Raw genomic sequence first — 14,250 nt, forward strand, 5'->3', positions numbered from 1 at the left:
CAAAGCCATCAGTCTGCAGCCCAGCACGTACCCCGCCTGCTTCACCCACAGCAGTTTTTCTCCTTTAGCACATCACCCTCCCCCAGGAAGAAAAGCAGTGTGCTGCTGCAAGGGGAATCTCACTTTGCAGCGCACTCCTGAATAAATCATCACAAGAGAGAGACATAAATAATAAATCCATCACAGCAATTCTGAACACAACAGCGGGGGGGTGGGGGGGTCTCCATTTTCGGAATATGAAGTAACTTAAAGATGAGAGCTCTGCTTCTTCTGAGCATCACACAGCAGAGGGGAAAGAGCCCGCTGCTCCGCCTCACACATCACAGCCCAGGGTTGGGAATTTCATTGCCTCCTTTGTCGTGCTGGCACACGGGAGAGGAATGAGTTGGATCCTTTCCCTCCCAGCCCAATGACCACGAAGGGCCAAAATAAAGTCTCTCCTGCTCACGCCCCAGCAGCCAAAGCTGCCTGTGAGCTGAGTGCGGCCCCTGCCCAGTACTCACCTGCCCGCTGGAGAAGATGAACACCAGCGCTGAGCCAGCAGCTGTCAGCCCCCAGGTGAGGAGGGTTCCCAGCACCGCCTGCAGCACCGGGCCCTGCCCTGGGATCATGCTGAGCGCACGGGGAGCGGCAGCCTAGGAGAGATGAGGAGCGTCAGGAGAAGCCTGCAGTGCGAGGCCGTGGAACAACCCGCGTGTCGCTGCCTGGCTGATGGGGGAGCTCAGCCCCTCACTCAGGGGACAAAGCTCACTGAGCTGCGTGCCCTCCTCCCTCTCTGTGTTTCTTGCTTCCCCTTAAAGTTATTGCAATTTAGCCCAATCATAGAGATGTTACAGGCAGGTCCAACCCCACACGCAGCCAACGTTGGGCTCAGATCCACGGGCTGTACTGGGAGCAGAAGCCCTGTCCAGGCAGGGAATGGCATCCCTCACCCGCTGGAGCATCTCCCAAGTCTGGAGGGTGTTTTGCTTGGAGCAAGCACGCGCCCAGCTCCCACGCAAGCTCTTCCAGCGTGACCTCACGTGCATATTGAGGAGCGAGAAGAACACAGGGATCAGGATAACACCTCACTGAGCACAGCTCGGCCCACATCCCCTGGCAGCTCCCAGGCACGTGCCTCACACCCCACTTCTTTGTGCCAAAAACCCGTCCTACTGGCACCAAAGCCAAACACCCTTATGGCACAGCCAGGACAGCAGGAGGGGAATCGCCCCGGGACGGGCACCACAGCATGGCCCAAAACCCACAGCTGGGAGCTACAGACAGCCAGCAGGGGATTACTGCACACCTGGGAGCAGCACTGCTTTGTAACAGGCAGGCTTACTAAGAAAGCACACACATAGGGATAAATATATCCTTCTACACACATGACTTTGCCTCTTCCCCCCCCCGGGGGGGCTCAGAGTGCCCTCCCAGCCCCCAGCAGGTGCCAGCCTTACCCCAGGAGCGCCAACAGCGCGGTCAGCCACCCAGCCCCGGGCAGAAGGACATCCCCGACCTCCCTAACTGTGTCCCCAGCGCCCGCGGAGCCCCACAGTCCCCACCCCAGCCCCCTCCACACCCCCCACCCCTGGCTGCCAGCCCTCCGCGCTCCAGGCCCACAGCCGCCAGCCCAGGCCGGAGGCCGAAACCCCCCAGACCCAAAGCCCGGAGCCCGCAGCCCCCGCCAGCCCAGGCCCCAACCGCACGGACTCTCACAAACCCAAACCTCTCCGGCTCCCCCTGACCCCCTCCCCGCGCAGCCCGACCCCCCCAGGCCGCGCAGCCCCGCACACCCCGGCCCCACTCACCGCCCGGCCCCGAACCCCGGCTGCGGCCCCGCGCCACTTCCTGGTGCCGGCACACGTGTCGCCGTCGACGCCCCGCCCACTCCGAGCTCTCCACCAATGGGAGCGCGGCGGGGGCGGGCCGTCAGCGGCGGTGCGGGCGGGCGCGGCAAGGCGGGGGTGGAGCGGCGCGGGCGGGCGTGGGAGAGCCCCGGGCTGACGGGGGGAGCAGCCAGAATTAAGCCGATTCTTGGAAAAAAATAAAAAGGCTCAGCACCCAGGGGCTGTTCCACGAGGAGCCGACGAGGCCGGAGCTGTCTGCATCACCCCGTGAGCCCGAACCTCACCGAGCAGCGCCACCCACGTGCTGCGTCCCCGTGTGACGGAGGGCTCCCGGTCCCTGCATCGGGGCGTCCCCAGGCTGAGCCCCCTCCCCGCACACCGAGGGAGGAGCAGCACCTGAGCGAGACCCCGCACCCAGCACGGTGTGCGGCTCCATCAGCCCCGTTATTATCGGCCTGTTCGCTCATTAACTCCCTGCTCGCTCACATCCCGCTCGGGGGCTGCACCCCAACGGTCAGCACACCTCCCCCTGCTGCAACACACGGCTCCGGCAGCGCCTCTCCATCCACCATCACCCATCCCTCCACCCCCCCCCCCAATCTCAGGGCTGGAGCAACCTCGGAAGCATCCCTCCCTTGGAACAATTAAGCAGCCCAGGGGTTGGGATTTACCCTAAAAGCAGAGGGATCCCAACCTCTGGGCTCAGCACATCCCGGTGCCCCCGGCGTGTGCTGCACCATAGGAAGCAGCAGGATGCACCGAGTTCTGCACCACCGCCCTTCTTCATTGGTGCTTATCTTTGAACGGTGTTTGATCAGCCTCCCCGATCAGCTGCAGCTGGGGAAGGTCGAGGCCATTTGAAACCTCTCTGATTTAGGATTTAATCAATTTCCCCCATAATTACCTGCATCCTTCATTAGCTGCCGTAACAAGGCAGATGTAGCACGAGGTGCCAGCTGGGAGGGGTGTGAGGACAGAGCACACAGAGCTCCCGCCCACAGCCCCAGGTTCCCAGAGATCCACCGTGAGGGTACGTGGGGTGGGGACAGCCGGCAGGGCTAAGGGACACCATTGGGGCTATCCCTGTGTGGGGACAAGCGTGGAGCCCCGGGCAATGGGAACAGTCAGACTGTGCAGAAGCACCAACAAAATCAGCTCGCACCTTCCCTCCCCAGTGACACGCACAGACATCACCACGTCCCCTTCCCTAAAACAGTGGGGCTGACCCCACCTACCACCCCTCTATGCCTGTTTCCTGCAGCCCAGTGCTGGTAAGGAATGGGGGCATCACCGCTCCCCACTGTGACAGCGCAGGCGGTGTGTGATGTGTAGGCAGAGCTGGCAAGAGGTGAGACCCAGAGTCCCTGCAATGTGATTTGAAGCAACAGGAGGGGCAGCAAGTCCTGTGCAGTGTCTCTCAGTAAGGGGCAGCAGGAAGCACCGGAGCCAGCGCTGAAACCCCTTCGCTTCATTCACATAAAGGTCCTGATGGGGATCGCTGTGGCAGCAGCACAGGCACCCACACCTGGCGTGTATCTGCAGAGCCCCCACTGTCCCTATTGCTATCCCCATGCTACTGCCCTGCCAGAGGTGTGTCCTCATGGCCTGGCTGCTGCACAGCACACATCCGTCGGTGTCTGCAGCGGTGCATGGAGTCAGTCTGGATCCACTGCCAAGCCAAGGGAATGAGAGCTTCCTGAGAGCTCCACCCCCCTCCCCTGGGGATGGGGCACAGTGCGCTGCCCCCCATGCAGGACCAGACGGGGGCACGGCGTCTCCATCACGTGAGCCAGAGCTGATGGCACTCATCCATCACAGTGCACAGAGTGACAGCTTTATGCCTCCCTGCCAGCTTCAGGCACACTGTGAGAGGCATAAAGGACGCAGTATAAATCTGGGGGAGTACAGCCAGCGAGTGCAGGCGTCCTGCTGGGACAGAGGGGTTGTGTGGGACAGGGGGTTGGTGCAGCACGTGGTGTCACCGAGCCCAACCATCCGAGTGGCTGCATGAAGCTCTATTGTCAAACGCATTGTTAAACCCTGATTTAATGCATGCAGCCCTGCAGAGCACAGATCACAGCAGGGAGAGACGCAGGCAGGAGCTGGGATTGCAGCCCGTGGCTGCCAGAGGCTCATTAGCATTGGGGGTTATCGTTATGATTCACGGCCGATGTGAGCAGCATCTTTCAGCGCAGCCCAGTCCTGCTACTCTCGGCAGAGATCAATAAACTCATTATGGAGGCAAATAATGGCAGTGGGAGAATGAGAGAGGCGGGAGGCGAGGAGCCGGCTGCAGGGAGGGCTGCAGGAGTGGGAGGCAGCAGGAGGAGGAGGAGGAGGAGGACAGCCTCGTGCAGGGCTGCAGAGGGACCCACATGCCACCAGACCCGCTGATCCCTCTGCAGACCCCACCTGTCCCATCGCCGCATCCAGCAGGAGCACGGTCAGGCTTCAAGAACATCATATACACCATTAAGGTTGGAAAAGACCTCCAAGATTGTCAAGTCCAACCGGCAACCCATCCCCACCGCGCCCACTAACCACGTCCCTAAGGCATTATGAACAAGGATAATGGGAGACACAAGATAATGGGAGACCTGCAGCGGGGGCACACTGAGCCCCCTGCCCTCCTTCACAACACCCAGGGGAGCCCCCTGCCCTCCCTCCTGACTGGGGAGGAAGGTCGGGTCACCCTCTCCCTCCATTGGCAACCACGCTCCCAGTGCTTTGCAATGCTCATTTCCAGGACAGGGGTCACAAGCACTGTTTTTTTTCCATGACCCTCGAAGAACAGCTGGGAATGGATGGCAAGAGACTCAGAGGGACTTTGAAAGCTGCTTTGTGGTCACGTAATCCCCGTGCCCCTCTCCCATGGGTTGTATGGAAGTCAGAGCTGTGTGGGAAGGGGCCATGCATTTCTCCCAAATCCACGCCTGCCAGTAAATGGCTTTTCAGCAGAGTGGATGCTTCCCAAGCTATAAGACAAAGAGGAGTTTATCTGCCAGCACCAAACCAGCTGCTGGGGTAAAGCAGCATCTCACCAAACCAGGGACCACCCGGAGGTACAGATCAGACTCTACATGAGGCCAAAATTCAATGCTAAATCTACTGATAAGACTGAAAACAAAAATACCCCCGAAAGGCTCAAGCACAGCCTCCTGCCTCACCACTCAGCTATCAGCTCTGATCAGCCCTCCTGCACACACTGCCCCTTCACTTCATTCATTTCTTTTCTGGTTTGATTGTTTTTTTCCCAGTGATCAGATCTGGTTTCAGCCAAGTGAGCTCAGTGGCTCAGTTCGCACAGCAGTGGGGCAGAGGGGACAGACACGTGGGACCAGAGGTGACGGCGCTTTGCTCAGGCAGAGAGGAAGGAGGATGATGATGATGGGATGATGCTCAGCATCAGGCTGGGACAGCACCAGGCGGAGGGGATGGGGACAGCCCTCCTGGAGTGCTTCGCACAGCAACCTGAATGTGGGTCCTGGAGGTGGAAGGCAGAGAGAGAGGGTGGGAAAAGACCCCAGTGCTCCGGGGGTAACCAGGGCTGGGTGCTGATTGCGGGGTGATGGGACCATAGAGACTGCACCCGGAGGGACACGAGGGACAGATGTGGCAACATCATCTGCACAGGGGGGATATTCAAGGAGGCAGCACTGGGAAACTCACAGTGAGGCTCTGCGCTGCCCTTCCCGCTGGCAGGGATGGCTGCTGATGGGGACGTGGTCTATGGAAACCCCGCAGCTTTCCTGGGGAAGGGCACAGCCAGGACAGCCCTCCTGGGCACACAGAGCAGCTGAGGGAAAACAAAACAACTGTGAAAAGGTCACAAGGCATCAAGCCCTTCTCCAGTGCCACACCGGAGCGCTGCATTCCCTCCTCCTGCCTTGCCAGGCAACACCTCTGCCCTGCTTCTCCCCTGCCAGCCATGCCAGTGAGAAGCTGCCCTTGGTGACAGTGGGACCCAAAGCCCCAATGGGCAGTACCCATTGCACCTGCCAAGCTCTCATCCTCCACATCCTCTCTCCTTACCCGCTTTTACTGGGATATTAATACCCACATCATTTATTCCAGGGGCAGATTTTTCCATCCTCCAAAAAGATTTATGAGGCTGATAATGGTTCTTGTTCTTGCTCCAAAACCCCGTGTCTTTGGATCCACCTCTGTAAGTGAACGGCTAAGTGCAAATGAGAACCTCCCAGCCCCTCTTGCTGTAATCAGCAGCCTCGCTCCTGGCTCTTTGTTCCAAGTCACTCTTAATTTCCTGCTTTCTGTTGTCTCTTTGATAACCGATGGAAAGATGGGGGGGAGGAATAGTTACTATTTAATTGTATTCAAGATCTCAAATAAACCAGAGCAGAGGTTATCTCACCCAAAGCTCTCTGGTTTTGGTCTTCCTCCCCCAGTCACCGTTACTGGATAACTGCAGCAGGACAGGCTGTGGCAGCTGCTGCCTGTACTGCACAAATCCCAGCTTTCATGCAGACATCTCAAAGCTGTGGGTGACCATCACACCACCTTCCCACCCCTCCCAGGCTGTGCCAAGCCAGCACGGAGCTGCCTCACATTGCTTTTGGTCACAGTGTGCAAAATCCTTGGGTAAAGGTAGTCCCAGCATCCCAAGAAAGACTGGGAATTCCACACACCACGTAGTGAGGCGCAAGCCCTATTGAGGTCATCGTGTGGCCATCACTGTGCCCTGACCCCCCCTCCCTTTACGCCTTGGAGACACCGGGAGAAACCGAGCATTCTGCACTACTGCTGGAGCCAAGCATGAAGACTTTTGTGCTGGAAGCCCTACGGAGGTCGGGAGGTCCCCCACGTTCTGGAGTGCTGCAGGGTCCCCGATCCCCCACTGACTGCTGCACAGCAGCTCCAGCACACACCTCCACATCCCTCATCCGAGCCTCGGAAAGGGCCGGGCGGGCACGGCAGCAACTACGGGCAGGGCAGCATCGGGACAGCGGGGCAGGCACGGTGAGCAGCGCACGCGGGGCATCACCGAACAGGGTGGGCAGGACCGGGCTGGACCGAGTGGAACCGAGCAGCAGCACGGGCAGGGCTGTCCCCGCCCCGGCCCCGCAGAGCCGCCCCGCGCGGGGCGGGGCGCAGCCGGTGCGTTGGGTCCGGCGGCGGAGCGGGCAGCGCGGAGCCGATCGGAACGGAGCGGTGCGGAGCGGAGGGCGCTGCCGGCGCCTCCCCGGTGCCCGCCGGGCCGGGCCGGGCAGAGGCACGGCGGTGGGAGCAGGTGAGCGGAGCGGGGCCGGCACCGCCCGGCTGTCCCTTCCCGACCCCGGGGGCTGCAGCCGCGGGGACCGTGCGGGAGCGGAGCTCGGCTGGGAGCGGGGAGGGCGCGGCGGAGCGCGGGGTACGGGCACGGCTCCCCCGCATCTTCCACGGTAGCGGCAGCGCTCGGGTTTCCCTTTCCCAAGCTGGGCGCTGGCTCCTCTCCGGCTACGTGCTGGAAGGGGAGGTTTTCCCCCGCTGTCACTTCTCCGAGCGTCGGTCGCACCCAGAGGGGATTCACTCATCAGTCGCAGTTCGGGGGTCGTGGGGGCTCCGGAGGCAGGGGGGACCGTGGTGCGTCCAGGGAAGGCTCCTCTGTGCTCCCTGTGCCCTGGCAGGGAGGAAGGAGGTGGCAGAGGTGGGCTGCGGAAAGCCCCCCAGGGAGCATCTCCGCCACAGAGCTTGGCTGCAGGATGGACGAATCCCCCCCAGGAATCCCTTCATTTCCATTTTTCTCCAATTTCTAGAATTTTCTCCTTCATCCCCAAAGCAAGGGGAGATGACAGCTTGGCTTCTCTGAGCCACCTGTGCCCCACGACCAGCAGAGCCATGGATCTGGAATACGAGCTGCCCAACGCCACCACCTTCTGGTTCTCTCCGGCTTCCCCATTCGACAACTTCTCTGTGGAGGCCCCCACCAATGCATCACAGAACGCCACAGGCCAACACTTCGACCTAACCAGCAACGCCATCCTCACCTTCATCTACTTTGTGGTCTGCATCATAGGGCTGTGCGGCAACACGCTGGTGATATACGTCATCCTTCGTTATGCCAAGATGAAGACCATCACCAACATCTACATCCTGAACCTGGCCATTGCGGATGAGCTGTTCATGCTGGGACTGCCCTTCCTGGCCATGCAGGTTGCGTTGGTACATTGGCCCTTTGGCAAAGCCATCTGCAGGATTGTCATGACAGTGGATGGGATCAATCAGTTCACCAGCATCTTCTGCTTGACAGTTATGAGTGTTGACCGGTACCTGGCTGTCGTCCATCCCATTAAGTCTGCCAAGTGGAGACGGCCCAGGACAGCCAAAATGATCAACATGGCCGTTTGGGGTGTCTCCCTGTTGGTGATCATGCCCATCATGATTTATGCCGGGGTGCAGCAGAATCATGGCAGGAGCAGCTGCACTATCATCTGGCCAGGAGAATCGGGTGCGTGGTACACGGGCTTCATCATCTACGCCTTCATCCTGGGCTTCCTGGTGCCTCTCACCATTATCTGCCTTTGCTACTTGTTCATCATTATCAAAGTCAAGTCCTCAGGCATCAGGGTGGGCTCCTCCAAGAGGAAAAAGTCTGAGAAGAAAGTCACCAGGATGGTCTCCATCGTGGTTGCTGTCTTCATCTTCTGCTGGCTCCCCTTCTACATCTTCAACGTCTCCTCTGTCTCTGTCCTGATCGTGCCCACGCCTGTCCTCAAGGGCATGTTCGACTTTGTCGTGGTCCTCAGTTATGCCAACAGCTGTGCCAACCCCATCCTTTATGCCTTCTTGTCTGATAACTTCAAGAAGAGCTTTCAGAACGTCCTCTGCTTGGTGAAGGTGAGTGGCATGGACGATGCGGACCGGAGCGACAGCAAGCAGGACAAGTCCAGGCTCAACGAGACCACAGAAACCCAAAGGACCCTGCTCAATGGTGACCTGCAGACGAGCATCTGAGAGGGCAGCGGGGTTGTCCTTCACTCGCTCTCCTCTCCCCATTTGCTCCCAGTGGCACCGGTATGTAGGGAGTCGGGCAGGAGTGCCGGAGATGCACACCCCCATGGGCCGGGTGTCCTAAGCTGGGCTGGTTCCCGAGCTGCTGGAGGGTTGGCTTTCAAGCATTGTGAAGGATATGGTTCAAGAGGAACTGCCTCACCGGAACACAAAGATTTGGGAGGAACCCCCATGTGGCAGCACGCATTTAAACACCAAAGTGCCACTGTGGGCAACAGACATCGCTGGGACAGCTCTGGTTCTCCTGGTATTACCCATGGGGCTGAAATTGGCTTTGGGTGCTCTGCCCCAGAATGGTGCTCACATCGAACTGATGGATGGAGAATGCAGCCTGACTGGGCTGGGACCTGAGGGCACAGGGGGTGGCCTCAGAAGGAGCTGAGACCACAGGTGCACGCAGTGCCTGTGCTACTGCAGAACTGTGCCAACTCGGAGCCAAGACCTGCTGGGAGCTCCCTGGCGAGCACAAGCATGCTCCTGCAGTCATGTCCTCCCCGGGGAGACAAGGGGTTACATACAGCCCGACTTTGTGAGTTACTCAACCGTGTCCCCCAGAGCCTCCCTACTGCTGTTTGACTGCTCCCTTTGCACAGAGCTGTCCTGCACGGAGGAGGCACAGCAGGACAGAGGCAGCCTCCCCGAGGACACAGCCCTCTCCAGCACCTCTGGGTCCCTCCGTGCTTCTCTTCTGCCTCCCCCAGCCCCACAGCCTCCCTGCTGCAGGAGAGCCCCTGCCCTCCTCCCTCCTACGACATCACCTTACCACAGATTTTCTCTTCAGATGGAGGATCTCCCCCCTTTTTCCTTCTTTTCCTCCCGGATCTGTTCACATCAGCCTCTGGCTGCTCTCCCCAGTGAGCCATGGCTGGGCTGGCTGAGCAGCCACTGTACGATCCAGTAGGAAATCCTTGGAAGCATTTGCCCGGCAGTGAAACATTGGGGTTTGGAGTACAGTGGTGCAGCTGTTGCTCATTCTGCTGTTGACAGCCAGGTGAGATGGGGGCTTGTCCTGTCCCTGTGGTGGCACAGAGGATCACCGGGGCTGGGGATGCCGTGAGAGAACATCGCCTACTTACCAAGAACACCTCCCTGCTCTGTCCAGGCAGGTCACAAAAAAAAGAAGGGGTGATGGAGAGGATGGCTGACAGGAGGTCGGGTAAGCAGCTCATCTGAGCCAAAAGGGCTGGGCGGAGAAGGGGACCCTGAGCTGAAGAAGGAGCCTCTGAGATGCCTGGAGGAGAGTCCCTGGGCTGCCTCTTCTGTGGGATGGCTGCAGCTGCTCATGTCTCCATGCCCTGTTGCTAACGGCAAGGCTGTGACCACCACAAGCCACCCCTGTCACTGCTGGGGTGCACGTCCTGCAGGTAACCGCAGAGGGGGGACAGCATTTTCCCCAGGGGCTTCCAGCGCGAAGCCAGGAGGAAGAGCAGAGAAGAGCAACCAGACCCCAGTGCCTCTCCTGTAGCCAACATGGGTAAGGGGGACCCTGGGGTGCAGGTCATGCAGTGAGGGGGTGGTGGGTCTGGCCCAGTAAACCTCAGCCCACCACGTGCCCTCCCATGGCATAACCCCAGGAGCTGTCATGCTCTGCTCAGACACCACATGCAGCAATTGAAGCCCAGTGGCTGCAGTGCCCGCTGTGTTTAGCTGCTCAAGAACGTCTTGCAGTGATCTGCTGTGCCCCAACGTGTCTCAGGGCCAGCACTCTAACCCTGTACCACGTTGTCCCTCCTCGGCAGCACCGTGTGAGCAGGAGGGGAAGCGCAGGGCAGAGCTTGTGCCCCTTCTCCTGTGGTTTTGCAGTGATGCCCCACCCCATCATCCCATCCCATCCCATCCCATCCCATCCCAGTGCATCACCCCTGTCCTACTCTGCAACCCCAGCACCTCCACCAGTCCCAGAACCCCACAGGAGCTCAGTGCTGGGCTCAGTGCCTGCTCCCTGGCACAGTTCACTTGGACACCAGCATGAGAACACCCCTCTGGGTACGGGGCTTAGGTTACTGGGGCAAAGTAGGGCACTGTCAGCGTTTATTTGCTTTTAACCATTTTACCTCTGCGGGGGCTCAGCACTGAGCTGCTGGCAGCCACTTGCTGAGCGTGTCCCCACGACAGCTTCATTAAGGGGTGTAAATCCAACGCGAGTGGCGCTGACGACAGCACAGGCTGCCTATTGATGCCGCAGGAATTAAAACAAGAGCAGCCTGTCACATTACCATGAAATATCGGAGCGTGATTGCCAGCCTGGTGCAGCCCTCTGCCAGGGGAAGGCTTTAGTGTCAGGGCTGCAGCGATGCGTCAGCTGGACTCCGGGTGCTTAATATCTGGTGGGTGGGAGAAGTTATTGGTGTGGAAAGAGCCTGGGGCAGGAGAGGTGTCAGGGAGGCAGGGGAGGGGTTATGACCCTGGGGTTCGCAGCCCCCACCAGGTGCTGCAGTGCTGCTGGCAGCGCTCCAGTCCCGCCACCACCTCCCCATGGTGCAGGGGAGCACGGGGTGTTCCCATTTCTGGCTGGGGGCAGCTCCTCTGCGTGCTGCTTTCAGGATGGCTCATCGCTGCCTAACAAACAGCAGCGCTGTTGCTGCTGCAAGTAATGAAGTTTTCCTTCTCAGCCACTTGATTTTAGCTGGAACTTGACCTCATATTGGATCTGCTCAGAAAAGCCTCGCAGGGCTGCCAGAGGCATAATGAGATATCTCTCCCGGTTCATTTCAGAGCAAATAGGTAGATCTTGCAAGTGTCGGAGCAGCTCTGCTGCCACTTCACATGCAGACCATTCCCGGGCAAGTAAGATTAATTACAACTCCCGCCTGCCCTGGCTGGAACAGATTTATCCCAAATTGGAGGTGTAGTGCTATCCTGTGTGCCAGCACCTGCGTGGTGACCCCAAGCCCATGAGAAACAAATTGTCCTCAATTCCATCACTTGATCCCACACACAGATGAGGAACATCGCATCCTAGGACACAGCCTGGCTCCTGGCACTGTGGTGGCTGGTTCTGCCTGGTGCTTGGCAGTCAAAGCCTGCTGGGCAATGAGAGGCTGGGTTCAGCCCAGCAGCCTTCCTGTTGCATCTCTGCAGCTCCTGATATCAGCACCAAAGCTGCCTTGGACTTCTTTAAAATAACAATTTCCTAACAAACTGCACTGTCCTATCTCTGGAGGGCTTCCCCAAGTCTCCATCCCTTGTCCTCGATGGAAGATCCAAGGCCTCCCAGGCTCTGAATCCACACCACTGCTCAGAGCCAGGCTTGGTTCCCACATCCCTCCCCATCCCCTCAGCACCTTTGTCCCTGCTCAGCAGATAGAAGGGTAGGAGCCAGCATCAGACCATTGCCTGCAAAGCCTTGCTCGCACCCAGCTGGAGCAGCCCCAAGCAGCACATGGCCCCATGGTCACACCAGGGGGCTACCAGGGAGCATGCTGGGGACACTGACAGCAATAGCTCCCCAAAACAGCACCAGAAAGATGCAAGAGCTGAGCCCCTGGGACTGCAAGATAAGGGCACTGGGGCTCTGCAGTGCCGATGGTGTTTGTGATGGGAGTATTGGGGTGCGTAGCCTGAGAGCTGCAGCTTGTGCTGTGCTCCTGGGGTTGTTTCAGCCCTTGCTATGAACAAGCTGATTTCCAGCCTCTCAGGAAGACCGTGCGTCCTCCTGGTCCCAACCCTGCCAGAGCTTTGCAGAGGGGAGATCACCATCAAGGCAGAGGCAAAGAGCGCAGCAGACCTCGAAGTCGACCTTCCCATCACTGCGTCTGAAAAGCAAACTGCTGCCTTCTGGCCTGAGGACACATCTGCCCTTCCCTGTCAGCCTGCAATCCCAGCTGCACACTCCTCATGTCAGATTTCATCCTGCTGTTTGCTCCAGGACCAGGACAGCAAAACCCAGGAGCACAAGGACGTGGCTCCAGCTGGGATCAGGGGAGCCTGTCTGGATCCGTGCCCTGACCAGAAGGAGACAAGGGACGCAAAGCCCAAATACCCCGCACTGTACTGCATGGTCAGGAGGGAAGGGGTGGGTGATTGTACATATGTGTATATAGCAGACATGCCAGCAGAAGGTTTTATTATCCCTGATGCTGTAGAGACACTCTGCACCCCTCTGTTTTGCTGTGCACCCCACAAGCAGCACGCAGGAGCCGTCAGACCCAGCCCTTTGGGTGCCCTCCACCATCTCTGCGGGGCTGGCTGTGGTGTGCACGAGCCAGGAGGGACTGTGGAAGCAGCTGCCGTGCTGACAGGCAACAACAGCACTTGAGCAGGGCAAGGGGAGAACAGCTTAGGCTGCTGCTAAGTGCTGAGCCCTTCCTAGCCGAGCCGGGGTTCTCCATGCAGCACTGTGCCCCACTGCCATGTTCTGTACATACACCCCTCTGTATGTGTATCTGTGCTCTGTATAGTGTGTGTGGGTCTGGTGTAAGACATTGTGACTGGAACATGATGGAGAGCATTTCTGCCTGAAGCCTTTCTCTCCGTAGCAATGTGGTGTTTCTCGGTGTCGGTGTGGAACTGAGCCTTCCTGCAGCAAAGGCTCCCGGCTGTCTGTGTCACAGGGATGGAAATGTGGATGGGGGTGGGAGGAAAGTAAACAAGTTTTCCTATGGTTTCTGACTTTCTGTGCACGTGCCCGAGCTTAGGCAAGAGCAGCATAAGTACAGAAGAGGCTTGGATTGCTCCCAGGAGAAGAAAAGGCACCAAACCCACAGCGTCACCAAGGGCAGCATGCACTCTGTGTCCTCCACAGCCCCACTGTTCCCAATCCCATCTCACTGTAACCCCCCCAGCGGGGTTGGTCTCAGCTCAGAGGGTCCCCGTGGGAGATCCGACTGCCCCAAAAGCACAGCATCCCTCCAAGAGGGCACAGCCTCAGAGCACCTCAGGCCACCAGATGAGACGGGTCACAGATGAAGCGTGACCACAAACAGCTGCGGGCTCAAGGGTTGCAGAAACTCACCGCGAGCAGCTCCAAGGTGGGAGGTTGTTCTTTTCAGGCTGGCAACACCTCCGTGCTGCTCCTGAAGGGATCAGAGGCTGTTCGTTGCCACTGCTGGAGGTTCAATCGGCTGCAGACGACGGCTCTGGATAGGGCTGTGTGTGCTTGGAGACGCGGTGCATCGCCAGGGGAGCAGCGAGCTCTGTGCTGCAGGTGTTCGGACATTGGCTCTGCTGTACTGTGAACGCTGAGCCCTGCAGCCAGCAGTACCCAGCACTGCACGGGGCAGCTTTGCTATCTGCGCTTTCCATGCAAATAAACCCCTTCAGAACACGAAGAACAGCCCTATTTTCGTGCCCGTTGCTGCTCGGCCTTACAGCTGGTCAGGGCTAAGCAGAGCTGCGTGCACACACGTGCGGGGATGGGCGGCTCCGTGCTGCGGTCAGAAGCGCTCAGCCCATACAGCAGCTCAGCAGAAAG

At 59.0% G+C, this 14,250-nt stretch overlaps 2 protein-coding genes across 4 annotated transcripts in view; one reads left to right on the forward strand and one right to left on the reverse strand.

The window, feature by feature from the left end:
• SLC39A11 (solute carrier family 39 member 11) overlaps positions 1–1,841 on the reverse strand; it is a 59,879-nt gene extending 58,038 nt beyond the window's left edge. Inside the window, exons 1-2 of one of the 2 annotated variants that reach the window (XM_040649800.2) lie at positions 1,791–1,841; positions 504–635 (exon numbers count right to left, since the gene is read on the reverse strand). In XM_040649800.2, coding sequence (XP_040505734.1) covers positions 504–611 — 108 coding nt within the window. In that variant the 5' untranslated portion in view covers positions 612–635; positions 1,791–1,841. Of the gene's footprint in view, positions 1–503; positions 636–932; positions 960–1,790 lie in introns of those variants that run through there. The other variant, XM_025141834.2, reaches the window with a different exon arrangement.
• A 5,136-nt stretch (positions 1,842–6,977) lies between these two features.
• SSTR2 (somatostatin receptor 2) lies at positions 6,978–14,118 on the forward strand. 2 transcript variants are annotated; one of them, XR_005840592.2, is made up of 3 exons: positions 6,978–7,077; positions 7,583–9,828; positions 9,940–14,107. XR_005840592.2 is itself a non-coding variant. In NM_001030345.3 (2 exons), exon 2 carries the CDS (start codon positions 7,665–7,667, stop codon positions 8,778–8,780), a length of 1,116 nt encoding a protein of 371 aa, NP_001025516.1. In that variant the 5' UTR covers positions 6,978–7,077; positions 7,583–7,664; the 3' UTR covers positions 8,781–14,118. The 2 variants fall into 2 exon arrangements, 1 of the variants encoding a protein (NP_001025516.1); NM_001030345.3 differs by having other exon boundaries at positions 7,583–14,118.
• Positions 14,119–14,250: the final 132 nt, after the last annotated feature.

Source organism: Gallus gallus, chromosome 18, assembly GCF_016699485.2.
Source record: "Gallus gallus isolate bGalGal1 chromosome 18, bGalGal1.mat.broiler.GRCg7b, whole genome shotgun sequence".
Taxonomy (NCBI): domain Eukaryota; kingdom Metazoa; phylum Chordata; class Aves; order Galliformes; family Phasianidae; genus Gallus; species Gallus gallus.

Excerpts from the sequence above, each read along its gene's own strand:
- SSTR2 (NM_001030345.3), top strand. The coding sequence starts at position 7,665 with ATGGATCTGGAATACGAGCTGCCCAACGCCACCACCTTCTGGTTCTCT.